The 25048-nt window shown below is 38.9% G+C and overlaps 1 protein-coding gene across 1 annotated transcript in view; it reads right to left on the reverse strand.

Annotated features, from left to right (window-relative positions):
• LOC145415753 (long-chain fatty acid transport protein 4-like) overlaps positions 1–12542 on the reverse strand; it is a 481881-nt gene extending 469339 nt beyond the window's left edge. The window contains exon 1 of the mRNA XM_080284990.1: positions 12387–12542. Coding sequence (XP_080141116.1) covers positions 12387–12542 — 156 coding nt within the window. The remainder of the gene's footprint in view (positions 1–12386) is intronic.
• Positions 12543–25048: the final 12506 nt, after the last annotated feature.

A 25048-nucleotide genomic window follows, 5' to 3' on the forward strand; every position in this document is an offset into this window, starting at 1 on the left:
TATCTATTCCACAACAAATCTCTTCTTTCTTTTGATTTTTTACATTCTGTATTTAACCATTTCTGTATTTTCTTATCTGCTTCTTTGTGCTGTGGGATGTACTTCTGGACTTCTATTTCATAAAATTAACAAATTTTTTTATATACAGCATTTAAATCTTGTCCTCTAAGCTCATTTTCCCAATCAACTTCTAAGAAATACTTCTTTAGGTCTTGATAATTTGCCTTTTTATAGTTTAGGCTCTTTTTGTAACTGTCATTGCTGTTTACTATGTCATATGCTATCCTGAAGTTATAATTTAGTACTGCATGATCGCTTTTGCCGAGTGGAGGGTGATATATTAAACTGTCAATGTCATTTTCTTGCCTAGTAAATATTAGATCTAGCACTGAAGGTACAGCTCCGGACAGATGAAACGGCTACACCCCATCCACCAGCGACTTGGTTTGGGTCTCAGTGGTTCTGGTAACAGTTGCAGGTGGAGGGAGGGGGAATGTGGGAGGGTGAGGAGGGGAGAAATGTGGGCAGAGTTATATTGGGGGTAGTGTGGGAGGGTGAAGAAGCAGCACAGTTTGGCTGGTGGGAGGGGGAGACGAATGGTTGGGTAGCGGAGACGAGAGTCTGCTGGAGGGTAAGACAGGTGAGTGTGATTAGATGAAAAGAAATTACAAAAAATGAATTATTATAATATCTGCTGCATATATTGCATTTTATCTACTAAATAAAAACACTGTCTATTATTCACCACCGTATTTGGGTATCCTACTCATTATTATTATCCTTTGGCTATTAGGCAATAAATAAAGATATTGGACGGTCTTTCGGACCCGAACCAATTTTTTCATAACTTTTTTCTTCAGCTATTTCCGTATTCCTATTATCCCTCGTGCTTGAAGTCCCCCTTTTTATCACTCTCTCCTACGCCCTACATTTTTTTTTAGGCATAAGGCAGTTTAACTTTCTCTTTAAATAACCATATTTGTCAACAAATATTCCTTTCATTAATCTATTTAATTACCTGTTTTCTTTCAATATGCATTTGTCTAATAATGGGTGTTACACCTTAATTGGCGCCGCTATTTGACGTTGTGAATAAATTTGGTCTAAATTTACGCATATATTGCAGTCTCTCTCAAGTAGGCTGGCAACCTCACACATCCTCCCCCTGCTTTCTCCTTCTCTCGCTACCCGTTCCCTCCTTTCCTTTTGTAGTACTGTTTATCTATTCTTTCTCATATTTTTAACCTCATTCCTTCTTACAAACTTTTAGTGCCATAGGAATTTCTCCCTTATCACCTACAGTTCTACTACATGAAAGTGGAAAAAACTGCCATCGGGAAAAGAATAACTGGAAATTTATGGCGAAGGTTACGATATTAGTTATTTAGAATGAAAGTGTTGGCAGATACGCATTCTTGACGTGATTATCACAGCCACAGCATTTCGCCTTCATCAAACAGAAGGACTATAGGTTTCATGCATTACCTCCTTACGTCCAGCATTACTGTGCAGAACGCCATGTATAACACATTAAGGACCACAAGGACAGTACTGGTAGTCATCGTGATTCTCATGAATCTCTCCATAGGCTATTGAAAACAGTGCTTTATGCTCAACTTCAGAATTATGTTCTCATCATGGCAATGATAGGCAAAGATAATAAAAACAATATATACAACCAAATTATCATTTATTATACAACATATAATAAATGATAATTTGGTTGTATATATTGTATAAAGCACTGTTTTCAATAGCCTATGGAGAGATTCATGAGAATCACGATGACTACCAGTACTGTCCTTGTGGTCCTTAATGTGTTATACATGGCGTTCTGCACAGTAATGCTGGACGTAAGGAGGTAATGCATGAAACCTATAGTCCTTCTGTTTGATGAAGGCGAAATGCTGTGGCTGTGATAATCACGTCAAGAATGCGTATCTGCCAACACTTTCATTCTAAATAACTAATATCGTAACCTTCGCCATAAATTTCCAGTTATTCTTTTCCCGATGGCAGTTTTTTCCACTTTCAGGTAGTAGGGTGATAAGGGAGAAATTCCTATGGCACTAAAAGTTTGTAAGAAGGAATGAGGTTAAAAATATGAGAAAGAATAGATATACAGTACTACAAAAGGAAAGGAGGGAACGGGTAGCGAGAGAAGGAGAAAGCAGGGGGGAGGATGTGTGAGGTTGCCAGCCTACTTGAGAGAGACTGCAATATATGCGTAAATTTAGACCAAATTTATTCACAACGTCAAATAGCGGCGCCAATTAAGGTGTAACACCCATTATTAGACAAATGCATATTGAAAGAAAACAGGTAATTAAATAGATTAATGAAAGGAATATTTGTTAACAAATATGGTTATTTAAAGAGAAAGTTAAACTGCCTTATGCCTAAAAAAAAATGTAGGGCGTAGGAGAGAGTGATAAAAAGGGGGACTTCAAGCACGAGGGATAATAGGAATACGGAAATAGCTGAAGAAAAAAGTTATGAAAAAATTGGTTCGGGTCCGAAAGACCGTCCAATATCTTTATTTATTGCCTAATAGCCAAAGGATAATAATAATGAGTAGGATACCCAAATACGATGGTGAATAATAGACAGTGTTTTTATTTAGTAGATAAAATGCAATATATGCAGCAGATATTATAATAATTCATTTTTTGTAATTTCTTTTCATCTAATCACACTCACCTGTCTTACCCTCCAGCAGACTCTCGTCTCCGCTACCCAACCATTTGTCTCCCCCTCCCACCAGCCAGACTGTGCTGCTTCTTCACCCTCCCACACTACCCCCAATATAACTCCGCCCACATTTCTCCCCTCCTCACCCTCCCACATCCCCCCTCCCTCCACCTGCAACTGTTACCAGAACCACTGAGACCCAAACCAAGTCGCTGGTGGATGGGGTGTAGCCGTTTCATCTGTCCGGAGCTGTACATTGTCCTTTTTTTCTAGTGGTTTCCCTCACATGTTGCGTTAAGAAAAACTCTTGTACGAGATCCAGGAGCTTTTGGTCCCAACAGCTTTCTTGACTATTTATATCTAGAGTATTCCAATTTATATTTGTACTGAAGTCCCCAGTTAGTATAATTCTTTCCGATTTCTCTTCCATTTTATGTAGCAATGATCTTATACTCTGAATTGTACTCTCTGCCAGGTCCTCATATTCGTCTCTTTCCCATGTGTTTGATCTGGATGTCATGTACAAATTGGCTACAATTACTTTACCTTCAGATGTGTCGATCTCTACTGCAATCAGTTCTACTTGTGATGGTATATCTAGGTTTATTTCCTTGACTTTTAAATTTTTCTTAGTTAATATTATAATTCCTCCTCCTTTTTTTTAAATTTCTGTCTCTTCTCCATATATTGTACTCCTCTAAGTTTAGTATGTCATTGGATATCCTTGGTGTTAATTTTGTCTCAGTTAAGCATATTATTTGTGGTTCATTTTCTCTGACATAATCATTCATCTCTAGTAATTTAGATACCATTCCATCCACATTTGAGTACATCAACTTTACCATCTTGTTTATATACTTGTCATGACATGGTTCTACTACTTTCCTCCTTTTTCTTCCATCCTGTTTGTGTACCACTTTCGTACCTGCAATCCTATTACTTTGTAAAAAAAATTTCTTCTTCTCCTCTTCTGATCTTCCCTCATTTCTTGTTTTTGCTTCCTCCCTTTTCTCTTTCAGCAATTCCAGTTCCTCTTGTGTTAGGCATCTTTTTATCCATACATTTTTAAACTCCTCTTTTTCCATAAGATTCTTTGCATATTTTAGTATCTCTTCCACAGTGTTTACACTCTGGAAAGTCACCTTTAGAGGTCTTGTCTTGCTTTTCTCGTATTTCCCTAACCTTTTGTGTTCCTCTATGTCTTTACTACAGATTTCCTCTGATACTTTTTTCAGTAAGCTCATTACATTTGCCATCTCCTTTTTGTCTCTAGTGATCTTGTTTTTAACCTCTTCCTCTTCTATACCAGTGATTACTATAGATTTGTTTATATCTACTGAATCTCTGACTAACTTTGGATTGTTTTGGATTATTCTTTTCACTTCCTTTTTAATGCTTTTTTCCTCCACCCTTGTTTCTAAGTCTTTCTTTACTTTCACCATTTCAGCATACGTGGTTTCTGCATCATTTTTGTAGCTTTGCACAGCTTCATTCACCTGTGTTATCTTCTCCTCAATATCACTGCTCTGGTCCATAAGACTGCTTGCTTGCCTAATTGTCTCTGTGTTATTTTTGAACTCTTCCATAACACTCTCATGATTGACTACTGTACTTGCCATTTCACTCACTTTCTTCCTAAGCGTACTCAATTCCACTGTTAGTTCACTGATGGTTGTGTCTTTCTTATTGGCCTCCCTTCCTAGTTTTTCTATCTCTTCCTTTTGCAAGTGCATTTGCTTCTTTATTTCATCAATTTCATTTTTGAAAGCCATTTCTAGTTTGTGTACACGTTCAACCAGTCTATTGTGAGTCTCCACTTCAACCAGTTCTTGGTAGGAATCATCATTTTGCTTTTTACTTTTATCCCTTTTCTTTTCCAAATTTGTTTTACTGAAGTATGTATCCATTTTGTAATACTAAAAGAACAGCGTATGTACTTACAGAGTATGTACACTTTCCCCGTGTTGCTGTAGTCTAAACAAACCCAGCTGACTCAGCGCATCGTGGTTCTTTGTTCAGTTTGAACCGGTCTTATTTAAACATATTATTTCTTTTCCTTTTAATAATGAAAAATCATTTAGTCTAACCTGGTACAGAGCTTGACTCATTCAAAGACACTAATTTAGGTAATGCCACTGGCCGTGTTGGCCTGGTACGGAGCGCCGATGACGAACGTCTACCTCCGATGACTCCTTGTGTGTGTGTGTGTGTGTGTGTGTGTGTGTAATGTTTTGTACAGTCTACTTTGCGGGCTTTCTTCTATTTCAAGTTGAGTTTCTGGTTGGAGGTGACATGGCTACAGCTGCTACACGAAGCATTGCTTCCGTCTGGTTGATCAGTCATCTTTACGAGATGATCACTGGTTGTCAACTATCATCTAAGGGCCAAGTGCTCAGACATTTCTTTTACCACCATGTAATCCTGAAGAAAACCAGCTCTGGCAGTGCATTTGCAGTGACTGACACTTTTTTGTTTCTTGAGTTCAGCCAATGTTCCGACCTCGACCGTCTGCTTCTGCAAGAAGTTTCTGGGACTAGTCAGGCAGTATGAAAAGCTGAAGGAAAATCGACTGAAGGACTCAGGGTCATGTCGAATGAAGGAAGATATCTTTTTTGGAGACCTTGAAGAACTGCTTGACATCTCCAGGCGAGTTGCCCCGATTCAGATCACGAACGAGGAAGAGTGTGCTTTCCTCATCAGTCAGTTTGAGGATTGCATGCAATCAACAATCACAGGAGTCAACCAGTTGCTCAAGAAATCCTGTAAGGTGAAATGCAGGCAAATGGAGACAGAGCAGAAGAGAAAGGAAAAATCTGGTAGAGACAAGGAAGCCATGGCTCAAACAGTCTATTCATTAACCCTTGTAAGGTAACCCTACAACTCCAATAACATGTCCGGTAACCCGGGGTCTGACTGACCCAAATCTTTAGAAAATCACCAAAAATACTTACAACACCTTTATTCGAACAATCACTGGTACACAATTTCTGTAGCCCTTTTCCTTCAATTTGGTGCAAAATGTATTAAAATACAAGTGACAAAATATTGTAAGGAAATTATAATGAAAAACCGACAAATTTTATACCAACTGAAATTAGTGGCTGCCATACCAAAACTGATATGTTCCACCAGTTTTCTATCAATGCCTGCTGCAGACCAATCGCCAATATATCTACATGAAGAAAGAGAAGCACATGTCATAATAAATAACTTTTGGTATAGGAGATATATATGGGGAAAAAAATCACAAGGTACGTAACCTGGGGTCCACTGGACCCCAAAGGCCCTTTAGCACGAAAATAGAGCCAGATCCCGAACAGACCCCATCACCTCCCTAAACTAGTCTACTAGTCAGGAAGGTAGAGGGAAAACCAGATCCCAAGACCTGGGAAAAACACTAAGAAAAATAGCGTGGGGTCCAATAGACCCCAGGTTACCTTACAAGGGTTAATAATTGATTCCCTCTCTTCTTCGTCATTGGAAGTATATGTTGGAAATCTTGAGTTTACCACCAAGCACCATGGAACAGTAAGTATGCTAAAGAGAGTCAAGGAGACTGCCTATGCTTTTCTTTCTCCTGTGGTGACTTCAACATTGGATTGAGTAAGTATATCATACAGGACAGCAATGTTTGCAATGGGAACCTATGCAAAAGCAACTGGTTAAGTTAAAACTTGAACTGATACTCTCCAGAAGCTCTATCCATCACCATCGAATTCAAAATCATGAAATGACGGCAGCTGAAGCCAAAAAAACACGACATACTGCCAACTGAGCCTCTTCTCTTACACTGGGACACAAAGCTGCAGCCTGCCCTAACCAATTAGACACTTCACCAGATCCTGTTTCAGAAATCTGCCACTAGGTTCACTTCCATCGCCCAGCTCTGATGCGGGGTAGGCATTGAAAAAGTAGCCAGTGCGTAATTTCTTTTTAATCACAAAGTAAAACACCCCAAAACAATTTTATTCATGAAATTACTGAGCTGGCATGATATGCTACAAAGAAATTATAGTATGGGAGCCTTTTGATTATATATAATGTATTATAGGTGTCATTTTGTAAACTCAGCTTTCGTCAGTTTACTCATCTCTGTAAACATAACATAGAGACGAAACCTAGACAATTTTACTAGAACCATCCATAAAACAGGATAACAGTGATTAAAATATTTGTCGTTCGTTAGTGTCCACAAAAGAAAGTAGATATGGAGCCGCAGGTTCGGCAGCACCTTTCGATATGCTGCCCTGCCTGACGTATGACTTTTCATAACAATACGGACCTATTAGACGTCTTGATCATCTTAGTAACTAAATTCTGACATAAATAATGCTTTTTAAATGTTTTCCTGGCTCCATTGCACAGTTTAGTAAGTTTACACTTTAACTCCTCATACTTTGCTGTGGTTATACTGTCATACCGCACTGCCGTTTGTTTGGATTAAAATGGCTGATTCACCAACTAAGCAATCGTTCAGTACATTATTTTCAGTGGAACTGCTTACTTCTTTAAAGCACGCTAAAATACACACATCAGAAGTCCTAAAGGTAATCTCCGTTTACTAACTGCACACGATTTATTCAAATATATGTAAATAGGCAGCACACTATTTTAGTCCCCAAGCTAAGATTCTCTGAGAGCCTGGTTATTTTTTTCTTTACAGGTATATAAGTATGCGCTGGATTGAATAGGAAAAAAGATTTTTATAAGCAATATTATTATAAACTTAGTATCAGGTACAATTTCACAGGTCTTTAAAACCCCGCAAAAATATTTAATCAAGGCTGGGCGACGGTAGACCACCTGGTGGCCGACCTCTGAAACAGGATTTGGTGAAGCCTCTAATTGAGAGAGTTGACCGTGCCTCTGTTCTGGTGACATGAGAAGATCTAGATATCCTGCTTGGTGTCTCAAAAGGTACCAGTAGCACTAGGACTTTCCAGGCAGATGCCTGTCTGAGCATCCTTCAAGAGCACGACTCTGAAGAGAACATCAGAGGAATAGTGTCTGACACTACTGCTTCAACTACAGGCCTGTCTGAGGGAGCATGTATGAAAATGCAGCAAGTTCTGAATCGAGAGCTGCTTTGGGCAGTGTGTTGACATCATGTTCATGAGACAGTCTTGTCTGACATTTTCAAAAAGGCATTCAGGCTGGCATCGGGCCCGAACACTAAAGTTCTTGTTCATTTCCAGAATCAGTGGAAATTCATAGACAAGGCCCGTTGGATTCCAGTCACAGGGGATGAAGATCTTGCACAGCAATTCTCTGATGGTGGGGATCTAGTTCAGGCAAAGGCGTTAGCAGTCGAGTATCTCATGCCAGCATTGGAGCAGAGGATCCACCCTAGTGATGATTATGCAGAACTTCTAGCATTCCTGTTCTTGGGTGAAGTCCCAGACGGCTCAGTTAACATCCAAACGCCTGATGCATTCCAGCATGCATGGTAGATGGTGAAAACCATCAATTCTCTCAAGATATACCTGCTCAGAGTTCAGTTTAAGCTTGCTGATCAGGAAAAACATGCAGTGTACAGTCCCGGCCTGTTTGTTGCACTCAGCTATGTCAAGCACTATAAAAATACCCCCGCTAATACCAATACGCCAGTCCTGTATGAGACAGCCCTAGCATGTATTCAATATGGACGGTGGGTGTTAGCACCGAAGGGGTGACATGCAGAGGTGTATGATATGTAGGAGGACTTCTGGGCCTTGATAGCAGGCTGTGGAGCCTATGCCGAGAGTCGGACACATAAAAAAAAATAAATGAATAAAAAATAAAACCGTTCGAATAAGGCTTTCATTGAATAGCACTTTCATAGAAAAATGACAGGGTTTACTCTGCTCAAATGGCTTTTCTGAGGACGTGCTTACTGTTCATTTTAACATTAGTGACAAAAACTTCTGTTTTTATGTTCAGTGCTCACGTCGTCTATGGTGTAGTTCGATAATGTGATGGTAACAAAAAGTGGAAATTGTAGCGACCTCTAAATATTAAGCTAGAGAACTGAAATTTTGCAGGTTCGTTTGATTAATAAAAGGGAACAGAAGCAACTTGTGTTTGTCATACTATCCTGGTATTTCTATTTTTGGACCACCCTAATATATATATATATATATATATATATATATATATATATATATACAATTAGGTTGGATGAGGAGGACTGGAAAATGTGAACGAGTTTAAGTACTTGGGTAGTGTGATGATTAAGGACGGAATTTTAGAGAGTGAAGTGCTTGAAAGGGTGCAACAAGGAGGAAAGGTTGCTGGTTCCTTGAAAGCAGTGAAAAGAAACAGGGAAGTGAGCACTGAAGTGAAAAAGTTACTACATGACAGTATTGTGAGACCAACTCTAAAGTATGGAAGTGAAGCTTGGACCTTTTTGGAGGGACAGAAGTCAAGAGTGAGAGCAGTGGAAATGAATTATTTGAAAGAAGCATGTGGAGTCACATGGAGAGATAAACTGACAAATGAGGATGTGAAGGAGCGTTGTGGTATGGATGTGGATGTGATAGGAAGCGTTAGGAGAATCACACTGAAGTGGTTTGGCCATGTGGAGAGGATGGAGAGCGAGAGACTGACGAGGAGAGTATATGTGCGTGAGGTGGAGGGGGGGGGAGGGCGTGGGAGGCCAAGAATGAGATGGAGGGATGGACTGGAGAGGTATATGAGAGAGGGGGATGTGAACTGGGAGCAGGGCAGTGAAATGGCGGGGGACAGGGCGACATGGAGGCGATTTGTTTGTGGCCACCCTTTATGGGATTAAGGTGTCTGGCAATGGATAGATAGACAAACTCTTTTCCTGGACGTTACTTGTTTTTAAGGAATTATTATTCACATAATTCAACTGCGAGTTCTGAATAAATTGTTCTATGCACCAAAACTCAGCTCAGTAATATTCAGCTTCACAGTTTGGTCGACACACAAATTTGAACCAGTGAACACGAGCCTCAACTCTCATCACACTGACTCCCCCCCCCCATCCCTCCCCCACCACACCCACGCTCCGCTCACTCGGAAACTCAACACCTTTCTAAGCAAAAATTTAGGCGACATCTCATGGCTGACAAATTTCCTAAGTCAGAGAGCTTTAGTCCTAGGTTGTACCATTATGGTGTAACAATTATTTAAGCATAGTTGCAGCCAAAAAAGAAAATTGTCATGATTATGGTATAACAATTACTCAGCCATACAATGCATAAAATTATACTATTTTAAAAAACAACATAGGGATGGGGTTATGTGTCTTCTACTGACTCGAATATGTTCAAATGATTTTGGCGCACGGCCATCCCTACATCTTCATATATTTTATAAAATGTATTTTTATACAAGCTTTACTGTTTTTGTTTTATACCTCTGTTAGAAAGCTAAAAGTTTTTTTAAATTAATCAAGTTGAGAGTGTCGTAGTAGTGAAGGGAGTAATGAAGGCACTGTCTAATTCGCTCCCATCTGAGAAGACTCTCCAGTTAATAAATTGCCTGGAGATAATTAAAGACGGAACACTGAGAGTGTGCAACACTTGCCCATTTCAGCCACTTTACGACTATTTTGACCCTCCCCTGTGACTCTGACGTTTGATTATTATCAAGGTTGATATATTTCATCTTTGGATGACCAACAGTCCTTCCACTAAGTCTGATCCAAACTGAATATATAAAGTTTTTGAGGTAAAGAGCTGAAACTTTTACCTTGTCGTGTGACCTTTACCTTCGGCCGACTGATCTCAAAATTTGAAAACTTAACCCTTTAATGATCTTCAAATCGTTCACCAAATTTGATCAAAATGCGATCATAACTATTCATTTGCCCCATGCCCGACTGTGAGGCAAATGCGTAGTTTTTCAAGGGATCTGTAGAGAATGAATCTCCTCTGCGGGGATTCATTCTCCACTCATTAACCAATCAAGATGATTGGTTAAGCCATGTTAGAGCTAGACCGTTCTAGGAAAGAAGAAGAAAGAAGAAACAGATAGAAAAAACAAGGATACGGAGATATCAGGGTTTTAACAAATTGTTTTAGCTTTGTTTTTGCAACTTTAGGTGTGATTTTGCATCACAGAAAGGCTTGACGATTAAGGCTACATACTAATAAAAATTTAAAACCATTGTGTTTGGGAGTTACAAGGAATGTTGAGACTGACGGGTTCCTCGGAGTCATCCCCACAATGAGTGTTTGCCGACAATGATTAGCTTCTTCAGTAAAATGGCGGATTATTTTATTTCATTAGTCCTACCTTACAAATGTGTTTCCTGTCCAAGAGGAAATTTACTTACTGTAAAGATAAGATACTTCATTCAGTAATCATTTTAATATCAGAGTTCTTTTTGAAAAAAAAAAAAAAAAAGTCATCTGGAGGTGAAAAAATTAAATACAAAATATAAGGATTCAATGGATTTATTGGCTGTAAAACTGCATACATAAAAACTAATTCACGTCATTTCGGTAAACAGCGAGATAGTGAGCAATGTTTGAAATGCTGTAATACACTTAGGAACCAAACAAGCTTTTCACAATGTTTTGCACAGATGTTTCATAAGTTTAGGACTCTAATGTGGATTGAATTGCTGTCCAGAACTACACGGTCATGTATGAATATAATCTATCTATCTATTGTTAGACGCCTTAATCCCATACGGGATGGCCACAGACAAGTCGCCTCCACGTTACCCTGTCCCCCGCCATTTCACTGCTCTGCTCCCAATTCACTCCCCCCCCCCTCTCTCATATACCTCTCCACTCCATCCCTCCATCTCATCCTTGGCCTTCCCCTCCCTCTCTCCCCTTCTACCTCACTCATATGCATTCTCCTCGTCAGTCTCCCACTCTCCATCCTCTCATCATGGCCAAACCACCTTAGTGTGTTTCTCCTAACGCTTCCTATCACATCCACATCCACACCACAACGTTCCTTCACTTCCTCATTTGTCAGTATGTCTCTTCATGTGACTCCACAGCCTCTTCTCACATAACTCATTTCCACTGCTTTCACTCTTGACTTGTGTCCTTCCAACAAGGTCCAAGCTTCACTTCCATACGTTAGAGTTGGTACCACAATAGTCATGTAGTGACTTTTTCATTATGCATATACATATTTCATCACGCAAACTGTCTATACTAACACTCATAACAAACTTTTCTTACCTTGAATTTTGAATATATTGCCTCTGAAATGCTCAACACCTTTCAGCATAGGACTAAAGAGAAATTTATAGACTAAGAACGGTGCGGCCCTATGGTAGGTCTTTAATCGTGAAGAGAAAGGCAAGTCCCCAGTTTTGATAATATTTATGGAGCTCAAGACAAAGTCAAAACGTGTCTGGTAACTCTGACTCGTTCTTAATTACACTGTGTAATATGGGATACCAACTAATCCGTTCTAATAATGGCGATTCATACATGTCCATCAGGCATACCTTCTGTTTCATAATTCAGTTTTCTTTCCGCTTCAGTCCAATGACGTATATTTCATATTAATCATGCCACCACCAGACAGTTTTAGGTATCTCAGGACAGCGCTACAGTTCTTAATCTGAATGGATTAACTATAGACTTCATTTACCCTTCACTAGATCACAAGCTGAATGACATCGTCTTGTAGCGGCACGAATGAACTAAAAACATCACCCAGACTCAAGGGGTTAAACACACAGAAACTGAACTATAATTCCATACAAAAACTCACCTGACGTCCCTGGGCAATGTCCTATAGATCTGCCAGATTGTAAGCGATCCACCGAGGTAGATGTAGACAGCTGTGGTGAGAGCTACCAGGAGAAACGAGTTGATTGATGTGGTATACCATAAGACACTGGCCACACCCACAGCCACGGCGGACGGCCACATCTTGTACACACTACTACCACGCCACACGCTATATGGCCTGGCAAAGGAGTTAGAAACAGTATTATCATACCAATGTTGTTGTTGTTGTTGTTGTTGTTGTTGTTGTTGTTGTTGTTTTGTGTGTGTGTGTGTGTGTGTGTGTGTGTGTCTGTGTGTGTGTGTGTGTCCTTACCTTACCTAATTGTTCTTACCTAATTGTATATTTACAGGAATGAGTCAATCTCGTATCGTCCCGTGTCTTAAACCATATTTATCGTACATATCCTTAAATTTGTGAATTGTTTTCGCACACACTATTTCATTCGGTAGTGCATTCCACTGATCAATTGCTCTATTTGGGAAACTAAATTTCCTTACGTCTTTATCACCTCTCTTTTTATGCAATTTTTTGCAGTGTCCTCTTGCTGATGCTTCCCCATACGTTAAGTAATCATTTATGTCTATTTTCTCCTTCCCTGATATGCATTTATATAGCATAATCATGTCACCTCTTTTCCTTCTCTCTTGTAGTGTTGGTAGATTCAGTTTATTTAGTCTTTCTTCATAGCTTAGATCCCTTAAGCGTGGTACCCATCTTGTAGCGGCCCTTTGAACTTTTTCAATCTTGTCTATGTGTTTTTAGATATGAGGACTCTAGACTACTGATGCATACGCCAGGGTTGGTCTGATGAATGATATTATTATCTTTCTTAGCATGTCTTCATTTATGTATATAAACGCTATTCTCATATTGGCAAGCAGTGTATACATGTTCCGTACCATCTCACTGATGTGGTCAGCCGGAGATAGTCTGTTATTGACAGTCACACCTAGGTCCTCCTCTCTTTCTGATGTGTGTAGGGTTTTATTTCCTAACATATAATCCCAATCAGGTCTTTTTCCACTTTTACCAAACTTGATTACATGACACTTGTCCACGTTGAATTCCATTTGCCATGTATTACTCCATTCATGAAGTTTATTTAATTATTCTTGTAGCTCTTTACAAGAGTCTGTGTTAGTAATTCTCCTTTGTATTTTTGTATCATCTGCAAACATATTTAGATAGCTTTCATTTCCAGTGTTACTGTCTATATCATTTATATACACTAAAAACATGATTGGTGCCAGTACTGAGCCCTGTGGTACTCCACTAGTCATTTCTTTCCATGATGAGTAATTTCCCCTTAGTACTGTTCTCATTTTTCTTTTCATGAGAAAATCTTGCATCCAACAATACAGTTTGCCTCGAATTCCTCCTTGATGGTACAGTTTCCATAAAAGTCTTTGGTGTGGTACTGTGTCAAATGGTTTCTTAAAATCTAAATAGATACTGTCCACCCATCTTTCTCTTTCCTGTAATGTGTCCGTTGCTCTGCCATAGTAGCTCAACAGATTAAAGTGGTACCACGTTAAACTGGCCGGTCTGGGTGTGACAAGTCATCTTTACATTGTTGTCATACGTACAACTGACCTCCCGTACAGCCTTGGCCATCTAAAGATATTTTTAGAAGGCCCTGGTAGAGCCCAGTTTAGTTTTAAATGTACAAAAAACTATAAGGTTTTTATGAAAGATTCGCTTTTTGTTAGTAATTACACAGAACTTTGTATAAAACTTGGCAGGTTGCTTGTGTGGTGTTGCCGGTATGGGTTAGGGTTATACACACACACACACACATTCACGCACGCACGCACACACACCACCTGATTTGCTGCGCGCTTCATTCATTCTCCCGCAGTCGAGGACAATGGAAGCCTCTCCAAATCGCCTACGTATTCAAGCAAATCACCTGTATAGTCAGGCCAAAGAAATCGTATATAACGTAAACCAGTATTTTCCAAAAGAGAAGGAGATGGAGGGTGTTATTATCAGCGTATCGAAGGCTACTTGCCGGACTGCTGAAACAACAAAAACGCGCAAAGATTTTTACCTCCTGGGTGGTGTGGAATTAAAATTGAAATGTAATAATGACAATAATAATAATAATTATAATTATAATAATCCATGCATTGCCCTACACCATACTCTCTTAATGAGAGTGCACCCCCCTCACACACACACACACTGTCACACGGCATCGTCGGATGTGGACGTCTGTACCGGCGCTCCATACAAGCTCAACACGGCCAGAGGCATTACCTAAATAAGTATCTTTGAATGAGTCAAGCTCTGTACCAGGTTAGACTAAATGATTTTTCATTATTAAAAGGAAAAGAAATAATAAGTTTAAATAAGACTGGTTGAAACAACAAAGAACCACGATGCGTTGAGTCAGCTGGGTTTGTTTATACTACAGAAAGACCGGGAAAGCGTGCACACTGTAAGTACATACTCTGTTCATTTAGTATTACAAAATGGATACATACTTCAGTAAAACAAATTTGGAAAAGAAAAGGGATAAAAGTAAAAAGCAAAATGACGATTTCTACCAAGAACTGGTTGAAGTGGAGACTCACAATAGACTGGTTGAACGTGTACACAAACTAGAAATGGCTTTTAAAAATGAAATTGATGAAATAAAGAAGCAAATGCACTTGCAAAAGGAAGAGATAGAAAAACTGGGAAGGGAGGCCAATAAGAAAGACACAACCATCAGTGAACTAACAGTGGAATTGAATACCCTTAGGAAGAAAGTGAGTGAAATGGGAAGTACAGTATTTAATCACGAGAGTGTTATGGAAGAGTTAAAAAATGACACAGAGACAATTAGACAAGCAAGCAGTCTTATGGACCAGAGCAGTGATATTGAGGAGAAGATAACACAGGTGAATGAAGCTGTGCAAAGCTACAAAAATGATGTAGAAACCACGTATGCTGAAATGGTGAAAGTAAAGAAAGACTTAGAAACAAGGGTGGAGGAAAAAAGCATTAAAAGGAAGTGAAAAGAATAATCCAAAACAATCCAAAGTTAGTCAGAGATTCAGTAGAAATAAATAAATCAATAGTAATCACTGGTATAGAAGAGGAAGAAATTAAAAACAAAATCACTAGAGACAAAAAGGAGATGGCAAATGTAATGAACTTACTGAAAGAAGTATCAGAGGAAATCTGTAGTAAAGACATAAAGGAACACAAAAGGTTAGGGAAATACGAGAAAAGCAAGACAAGACCTCTAAAGGTGACTTTCCAGAGTGTAAACACTGTGGAAGAGATACTAAAAAATGCAAAGAATCTTATGGAAAAAGAGGAGTTCAAAAATGTATGGATAAAAAGATGTCTAACACAAGAGGAACTGGAATTACTGAAAGAGAAAAGGGAGGAAGCAAAAACAAAAAATGAGGGAAGATCAGAAGACGACAAGAAGAAATTTTTTTACAAAGTAATAGGATTGCAGGTACGAAAGTGGTACACAAACAGGATGGAAGAAAAAGGAGGAAGTTAGTAGAACCATGTCATGACAAGTATATAAACAAAATGGATAAAGTTGATGTACTCAAATGTGGATGGAATGGTATCTAAATTACTAGAGATGAATGATTATGTCAGAGAAAATGAACCACAAATAATATGCCTAACTGAGACAAAATTAACACCAAGGATATCCAATGACATACTAAACTTAGAGGAATACAATATATGGAGAAGAGACAGAAATAAAAAAAAAGGAGGAGGAATTATAATATTAACTAAGAAAAATCTAAAAGTCAAGGAAATAAACCTAGATATACCATCACAAGTAGAACTGATTGCAGTAGAGATCGACACATCTGAAGGTAAAGTAATTGTAGCCAATTTGTATATGCGACCCAAATCCAACACATGGGAAAGAGACGAATATGAGGACCTAGCAGAGAGTACAATTCAGAGTATAAGATCCTTGCTACATAAAATGGAAGAGAAATCGGAAAGAATTATACTAACTGGGGATTTCAATACAAATATAAATTGGAATACTCTAGATATAAATAGCCAAGAAAGCTGCTGGGACCAAAAGCTCCTGGATCTCGTACAAGAGTTTTTCTTAACGCAACATGTGAGGGAAACCACTAGAAAAAGAGGACTTGATGTACCTTCAGTGCTAGATCTAATATTTACTAGGCAAGAAAATGACATTGACAGTTTAATATATCACCCTCCACTCGGCAAAAGCGATCATGCAGTACTAAATTATAACTTCAGGATAGCATATGACATAGTAAACAGCACTGACAGTTACAAAAAGAGACTAAACTATAAAAAGGGAAATTATCAAGACCTAAAGAAGTATTTCTTAGAAGTTGATTGGGAAAATGAGCTTAGAGGACAAGATTTAAATGCTGTAAATAAAAAATTTTGTGAATTTTATGAAATAGGAGTCCAGAATTACATCCCACAGCACAAAGAAGCAGATAAGAAAATACAGAAATGGTTCAATACAGAATGTAAAAAATCTAAAGAAAGAAGAGATTTGTTGTGGAATAGATACAGAAGACACAATAGTGAAAGGGCATATAATAATTACAAACAGGCAAGAAACGACTATACAAGAATAAGGAGGGAAGCCCAAAAACAGTTTGAGGAGGATATAATAAATAAAAGTAGTGATCAACCAAAGCTGTTTTACAGCTATATCAGAAGCAAAACCAAAGTAAAAGATATAATACAATCCATCACGGACGAGGGAATCACTTATACACAAGAGAAAGATATTTGTGAAGCACTAAATAAGAATTTCCAATTAGTTTTTACAGAAGAAAAAAATTTTGAGAGGGACTATGTGGAACACGCATGTCCACACATACTGCCAGATATACAAATAGCAGAAAAAGTAATACAAGAGGAGTTAAGTAGATTAGACAGAGGAAAAGCAAGTGGTCCTGATGAAATTTCATGTTGGGTGTTACGAGAATGTGCAAATGAGTTAAGTAAACCATTATTTTTAATTTTCAAGAAATCTTTGAGTCAAGGGAAACTACCTGATATTTTGAAAAAAGCAAATGTAGTCCCCTTATTCAAGAAAGGAAATAGACAAAATCCTCTCAACTACCGACCAGTATCACTGACTAGTGTTGTAAGCAAGGTATTAGAAAAACTTATAAGAAAAGCTTGGGTAAATCATCTAGAAAAACACAGTATGATAACAGAAAGACTGTTTGGTTTCAGAAAAGGAAAATCATGTGTTACTAATCTGTTGAGCTACTATGACAGAGTAACAAACACAATACAGGAAAGGGAAGGATGGGTGGACAGTATCTATTTAGATTTCAAGAAAGCTTTTGACACAGTACCACACCAAAGACTTTTATGGAAGCTGTACCATCAAGGAGGAATTCGAGGCAAACTGTTTTGTTGGATGCAAGACTTTCTCATAAAAAGAGAAATGAGGACAGTACTAAGAGGAAACTACTCATCATGGAAAGAAGTGACTAGTGGAGTACCACAGGGTTCGGTGCTGGCACCAATCATGTTTTTAGTGTACATAAATGATATAAACAGTAACACTGGAAATGAGAGCTATCTGAATATGTTTGCAGATGATGCAAAAATACAAAGGAGAATTACTAGCACAGACTCTTGTAGGGAGCTACAAGAAGAATTAAATAAACTTCATGAATGGAGTAGTACATGGCAAATGGAATTCAATGTGGACAAGTGTCATGTAATCAAGTTTAGTAAAAGTGGAAAAAGACCTGATTGGGATTATAAGTTAGGAAATAAAACCCTATACACATCAGAAAGAGAGAAAGACCTAGGTGTGATTATCAATAACAGACTATCTCCGGCTGACCACATCAGCGAGAAGGTACGGAACATGTATACACTGCTTGCAAATATGAGAATAGCATTCACATACATAAATGAAGACATGCTAAAAAGGATAATAACATCATTCATTAGACCAACCCTGGAATATGCATCAGTAGTCTGGAGTCCTCATCTCAAAAAGCATATAGACAAGATTGAAAAAGTTCAAAGGGCCGCTACAAGATGGATACCAAGCTTAAGGGACCTAAGCTATGAAGAAAGACTAAATAAACTGAATCTACCAACACTACAGGAGAGAAGGAAAAGAGGTGACATGATAATGCTATATAAGTGCATATCAGGAAAGGAGAAAATAGACATAAATGATTACTTAACATATGGAGAAGCATCAGCAAGAGGACACTGCAAAAAACTGCATAAGAAGAGAGGTGATAAAGACGTAAGGAAATTCAGTTTCCCAAACAGAGCAATTGATCAATGGAATGCACTACCGAATGAAATAGTGTGTGCCAAAACAATTCACAAATTTAAGGATATGTACGATAAATATGGTCTAAGACACGGGACAATACGAGCTTGACTCATTCCTGTAAAGATACAATTAGGTAAGAACAATTAGGTAAGAACAGTGAGAGAGAAAGAGAGAAAGCAGGAAAACACACACACACACACACACACACACACACACTGAGAGAGAAAAGAGAGAAAGCAGGGAAACACACACACACACACACACACACACACACACACTGAGAGAGAAAAGAGAGAAAACAGGGAAACACACACACACACACACAGAAAGAGAGAGAAAGCAGGGAAACACACACACACACACACACACACACACACAAACACACACACACACACAGTGAGAGAGAAAGCAGGGACACACACACACACACACACACACACACACACATACACACGTGGGCATGCATGTTTCACATAATCCTTCTCAAAATTTGTTTCCTCTGTAAAAACTGATTGGAAATTCTTGTTTAGTGCTTCACAAATATCCTTCTCTTGTGTATAGGTGATTCCATCGTCCGTAATGGATTGTATTTTATCTTTTACTTTGGTTTTGCTTCTGATATAGCTGTAAAATAGCTTTGGTTGATCACTACTTTTATTTATTATATCCTCCTCAAACTGTTTTTGGGCTTCCCTCCTTATTCTTGTATAATCGTTTCTTGCCTGTTTGTAATTATTATATGCCCTTTCACTGTTGTGTCTTCTGTATCTATTCCACAACAAATCTCTTTTTTCTTTTAATTTTTTACATTCTGTATTGAACCATTTCTTTATTTTCTTTTCTGCTTCTTTGTGCTGTGGGATGTACTTCTGGACTCCTATTTCATAAAGTTCACAGAATTTTTCATATATAGCATTTAAATCTTGTCCTCTAAGCTCCTTTTCCCAAGCAATTTCTAAGAAGTACTTCTTTAGGTCATGATACTTTCCCTTTTTATAGTTTAGGCTCTTTTTGTAACTTTCATTGCTGTTAACTATGTCATATACTATCCTGAAGTTGCGATTTAGTACTGCATGGTCGCTTTTGCCGAATGGAGGGTGATATATTAAATTGTCAATATCGTTTTCTTGCATGGTAAATATGAGATCTAGCATTGAAGGTACATCGAGTCCTCTTTTTCTGGTGCTTTCCCTTACATGTTGCGTTAGGAAAAATTCTTGCACAAGATCCAGGAGCCTTCGGTCCCAACAGCTTTCTTGGCTTATTATATCTAGAGTATTCCAATCTATGTTTGTATTAAAATCCCCAGTTAGTATAATTCTTTTCGATTTCTCTTCCATTTTATGTAGTAATGATCTTAAACTCTGAATTGTACTCTCTGCCAGGTCCTCATATTCGTCTCTTTCCCATGTGTTTGATCTGGGTGGCATGTACAAATTGGCTACAATTACTTTCCCTTCGGATGTATTAATCTCTGCTGCAATCAGTTCTACTTGTGAGGGTATATCTAATTCTATTTCTTTGACTTTTAAATTTTTCTTAGTTAATATTATAATTCCTCCTCCTTTTTTTTTTTACCTATCTCTTCTCCATATATTATATTCCTCCAAGTTTAGGATCTCATTCGATATCCTTGGTGTTAATTTTGTTTCAGTTAGGCATATTATATGTGGTTCATTTTCTCTGACAATCATTCATCTCTAATAATTTCGATACCATTCCATCCACATTTGAGTACACCAACTTAATCATCTTGTTTATATACTTGTCATGATTTGGTTCTACTACCTTCCTCCTTTTTATTCTCACCTGTTTATGTACCACTTTCGTACCTGCAATCCTATTACTTTGTAAAAAAAATATACTCTTCTCCTCTGATCTTCCCTCATTTTTTGTTTTTGCTTCCTCCCTCTTCTCTTTCAGTAATTCCAGTTCCTCTTGTTAGACATCTTTTTATCCATACATTTTTGAACTCCTCTTTTTCCATAAGATTCTTAGCATTTTTTAATATCTCCTCCACAGTGTTTACACTCTGTAAGGTTACCTTTAGTGGCCTTGACTTACTTCTCTCGTATTTCCCTAACCTTTTGTGTCCCTCCATGTCTTTTCTACAGATTTCCTCTGATACTTCTTTCAGTATGCCCATTACATTTGCCATCTCTTTTTTTGTCTCTTGAGATCTTGTTTTTTACTTCTTCCTCTTCTATACCAGTGATTACTATAGATTTGTTAATATCTACTGAATCTCTGACTAACTTAGGATTGTTTTGGATTATTCTTTTCACTTCCTTTTTAATGCTTTTTTCTTCCACCCTTGTTTCTAAGTCTTTCTTTACTTTCACCATTTCAGCATATGTGGTTTCCACATCATTTTTGTAGCTTTGCACAGCTTCATTCACCTGTGTTATCTTCTCCTCAATATCACTGCTCTGATCTATCAGACTGCTTACTTGCCTAATTGTCTCTGTATCATTTTTGAACTCTTCCATAATACTCTCGTGGTTGACTACTGTACTTGCCATTTCACTAATTTTCCTCCTAAGTGTACCCACTTCAACTGTTAGCTCACCTATGGTTATGTCTTTCTTGTTGACTTCCTTTCCTAATTTTTCTATTTCTTCCTTTTGCAAGTGCATCTGTTTTTAATTCCATCAATCTCATTTTGAAAAGCAATTTCAAGCCTGTGTACTCGCTCAACCAGTTTGTGTTGGGGGTGCAACCAGTTCTTGGTAGAAATCATCTTCCTGCTTTCTACCTTTATCCCTTTTCTTTTCCAAATTTGCTTTACTAAAATATGTAGTCATGTTGCAGTACAAAAAAGCACATATGGTACTTACATTCCTTGGGGCAGATTGTATACTAAACAACGATCAGCTGACTGTGTGCATTCTTACTCTAATTTGTTTTTTGTTTTTTTCTGTTTGAACAAGTCTTGCTTTAAAACTTCTTTATATATATATATATATATATATATATATATATATATATATATATATTAGAACACCATTTGGTCTAACCTGGTACAAAGCTTGACTCATATAAAGATACTAATTTAGGTAATGCCACTGGCCAAGTTGGCCGTGTATGGAGCGATGTCGGCGTGTGTCTGGTCTCCTCCGTGCCTTGTGTGTATGAACTGTGTGTGTGTGTGTGTGTGTGTGTGTGTGTGTGTGTGTGCGCGCACAGAGAGACATTGTTGTTGTTGCAACCCCAGGCTGAACTCGCTGTAAAACTCACTGGCCTGCTCGAAATCGGCAACTATGGCTAGTCGCACCCAGAGGTCTTTTGTTGAGGTGGTCTTGAAGGACTGTCTGTTCTGAGATAGTGTGGTGTATGTGGTGAGCAAGTGTTTTGTGTGTAGAGGGCTTCACTGCAGTGTGTGCAAATGAACTGTTTTTAAGTTGTATTTTGAGGTGTAGTGCTACTTCTTCCTTCACTAATATCATTCTTTTTCTGTGTCTGCCGTCCTTTCTTCCTGTTTCTCCCATCTTTCCTGTCACTTTTTATTACTTTTTTTTTTTCCTTTTCAGGCGGCTTTACACTGAGTGACAAACCTAATGGTTTCCTATAAGCCAGGAAACTGTTTCCAACGCTGGGTGGTAACCATATAACCAACCCATATGTATTCCCTACGTCTCAACAACTGGGTTGGCGGAGGGTTAGTGTCCCTCCCTGTAAAACAACTCAAAGTCAAACGGCCACCCTTTACGGGATTATGGTGTCTGGCTATGGACAGTTTATAGCAGGGAATGGCTGCCTTCCCGTTATGGCATGGACGAGCCAAGATGGAGGATCTTGCCCCGAAAAGGAGTCATCCCAACCTGAGTAAGGACTCCAGGTGGACCCATAAACAGCCTTCACCCCTCCCCATCCTCCCCAAAGAGAGAATGATAACCTCCAGAGTCAGCACAAGCCACGATTCCATATATAGATAGATCCTAATAATAAGAGTATACTAGCTAACATCGAGAATATTTAACTAAATTAAAGCACATAAGAGAATGATACAATACTCCACTGTTAATGTAATTTTAATATTCATCACTGTAACAAATATGAATTGGAGCAGATGGGAGACGTAGAAGGTGTGTGTAGGATATTTACAGAAGAAATATGTGCAGCATGTGATGTGGTGTGTGGAAGGAAGAGAAGACGGAGGGGGGTGCAACGAACAGCGTGGTGGACTGAAGAGGTGAGACAGGCTGTGGCACAAAAGAAGAAAGCATACAATGAATGGATGAGAAATAGGGGCGTGGAAGAAGTTGAGAGGCGGAAGAGAGAGTTATATGTAGAAAGAAAGAGGTGAAAAGATTAGTAAGAGAGAGTAAGAAGAGAGTGGATGAGGAATTTGGAAGGAATTTGAGTGTAAAGTAGAGGAACTGTAAGAAAATGTTCTGGAAAGAGGTGAAAAGAGTAAGACAGGGTGAAAGTGAAGTTAGCAGGGGAGTGAAAGATAAAAATGGTAGATTACTAGTGGAGAAGGGAGAAAAAGTGAGCAGATGGAGAGAACACTTTAAGGAATTGTTGAACATAGAGGATGGAAGTAATGCAAGTATAAGTGGCTGGGGAATGGCTGGGAGAGGGAGGGAGGTGAGAAGACAGGATAGAAGTTGTGGAAGCAATGAAGAAAGTTAAATCGGGGAAAGCCCCAGGAATTGATGGAGTGTGTGATGAAATGCTGAAGCATGGGGGAGAGATAGTAGTAGAATGGATGTGGAAGATGTGCAGATTGGCCTGGGAGGAAGGTAGAGTCTCGGAGGATTGGAAGTCAGGTATAATTATTCCCTTGTACAAAGGAAAAGGGGAAAAAGAAGTGTGTGGTAATCATAGGGGCATTTGTCTTCTTAGTATAATAGGAAAAGTGTACGGTTGGATACTTACTGACAGAGGTTGAGAAAGAACAGAGAAATTAGTTGGAGAAGAACAGGGAGGCTTTAGGAAGGGAAGAGGTTGTGTAGATCAGATATTCATTCTTAGATCTTTAATGGAAAAGTTTCTAGAGAAGGGAAAGAAGTTGTATGCGGCTTTCATGGATTTGGAGAAAGCATATGACAGGGTGGATAGACAAGGATTGTGGAAAGTGTTAAGAATATATGGAGTAGATGGGAAGTTGTTGAATGCTGTGAAGAGTATGTACGATGGTGCGAAGGCTGCAGTGCGTGTGGATGGTGAATTAAGTGAATTTTTCTCTTTGAAAGTTGGGTTGAAACAGGGATGTGGTTGTTCAATCTGTACATGGATGGGGTAATAAAAGAGGTACAAGGTAGGGTAGTGGATGTTGGAGTGGCCCTGGTGAGAGGATAGTGTTTGGAAACTCCCCGTACTGTTGTTTGCAGATGATACTGTGTTGTTGAGTGAAGACGAAGGGGAGCTGCAAGGCTTGGTGGATGAGTTTGGGAGAGTATGTAAGAAATGGAATCTAAAGGTGAATGTAGGGAAGAGTAAAGTGGTGGTCTTTGAGAGAGGTGAAGTCAGTGAATGTACAGCGAGGTTGGATGGTGAGGAATTGGAAAATGTGAGTACGTTTGAGTACTTGGGTAGTGTGATGAGTATGGAGGTTTGGAGGGTGAAGTGCTTGAAAGGGTACAGCAGGGAAGAAAGGTTGCTGGTTCTTTGAAAGCAGTGATAAGAAACAGGGAAGTGAGCATGGAAGTGAAAAAGTTACTACATGACAGTATTGTGATACCAACTCTAACGTATGGAAGTGGAGCTTGGACGTTGTTGGAAGGACACAAGTCAAGAGTGAGAGCAGTGGAAATGAGTTATTTAAGAGGAGCCTGTGGAGTCACATGGAGAGACAAGCTGACGAATGAGGATATAAAGGAGTGTTGTGGTGTGGATTTGGATGTGATAGGAAGCGTTATGAGGAACACACTGAGGTGGTTTGGCCATATGGAGAGGATGGAGGGTGAAAGACTGACGAAGAGAGTGTATGTGAGTGAGGTGGAGGGGGGAAGAGGGAGGGGGAGGCCGAGGATGAGATGGGGGGATGGGGTGGAGAGGTATATGAGAGAGGGGGATGTGAGCTGGGAGCAGGGCAGTGAAATGGCGGGGGACAGGGGGACTTGGAGGCGATTTGTTTGTGGCCTCCCCAAACGGGATTGAGGCGTCTGGCAATAGATAGATCACTGTAACATATATCAGACTTAGTTAAATATCAACTCTTGTTTTAAGTATGCCCTTTTTTTGTAGTATAGTTTATTGTCATATAATTTTCTTATCATTTGCTTATTTTTCATTCATTCATTGCCAGACGCCATGTATCCCAAACGGGGTGGCCAAGGGCTTAGAGTTAATTGTTTTACAGGGAGGGGCACTAATCCTCCACCAACCCCACTTGACACGTAGAGAGAACGTTATGCCAACAGC

Source organism: Coenobita brevimanus, chromosome 103 (assembly GCF_032717465.1).
Source record: "Coenobita brevimanus isolate Jiangsu-jjx chromosome 103, ASM3271746v2, whole genome shotgun sequence".
Classification (NCBI taxonomy): Eukaryota; Metazoa; Arthropoda; class Malacostraca; order Decapoda; family Coenobitidae; genus Coenobita; species Coenobita brevimanus.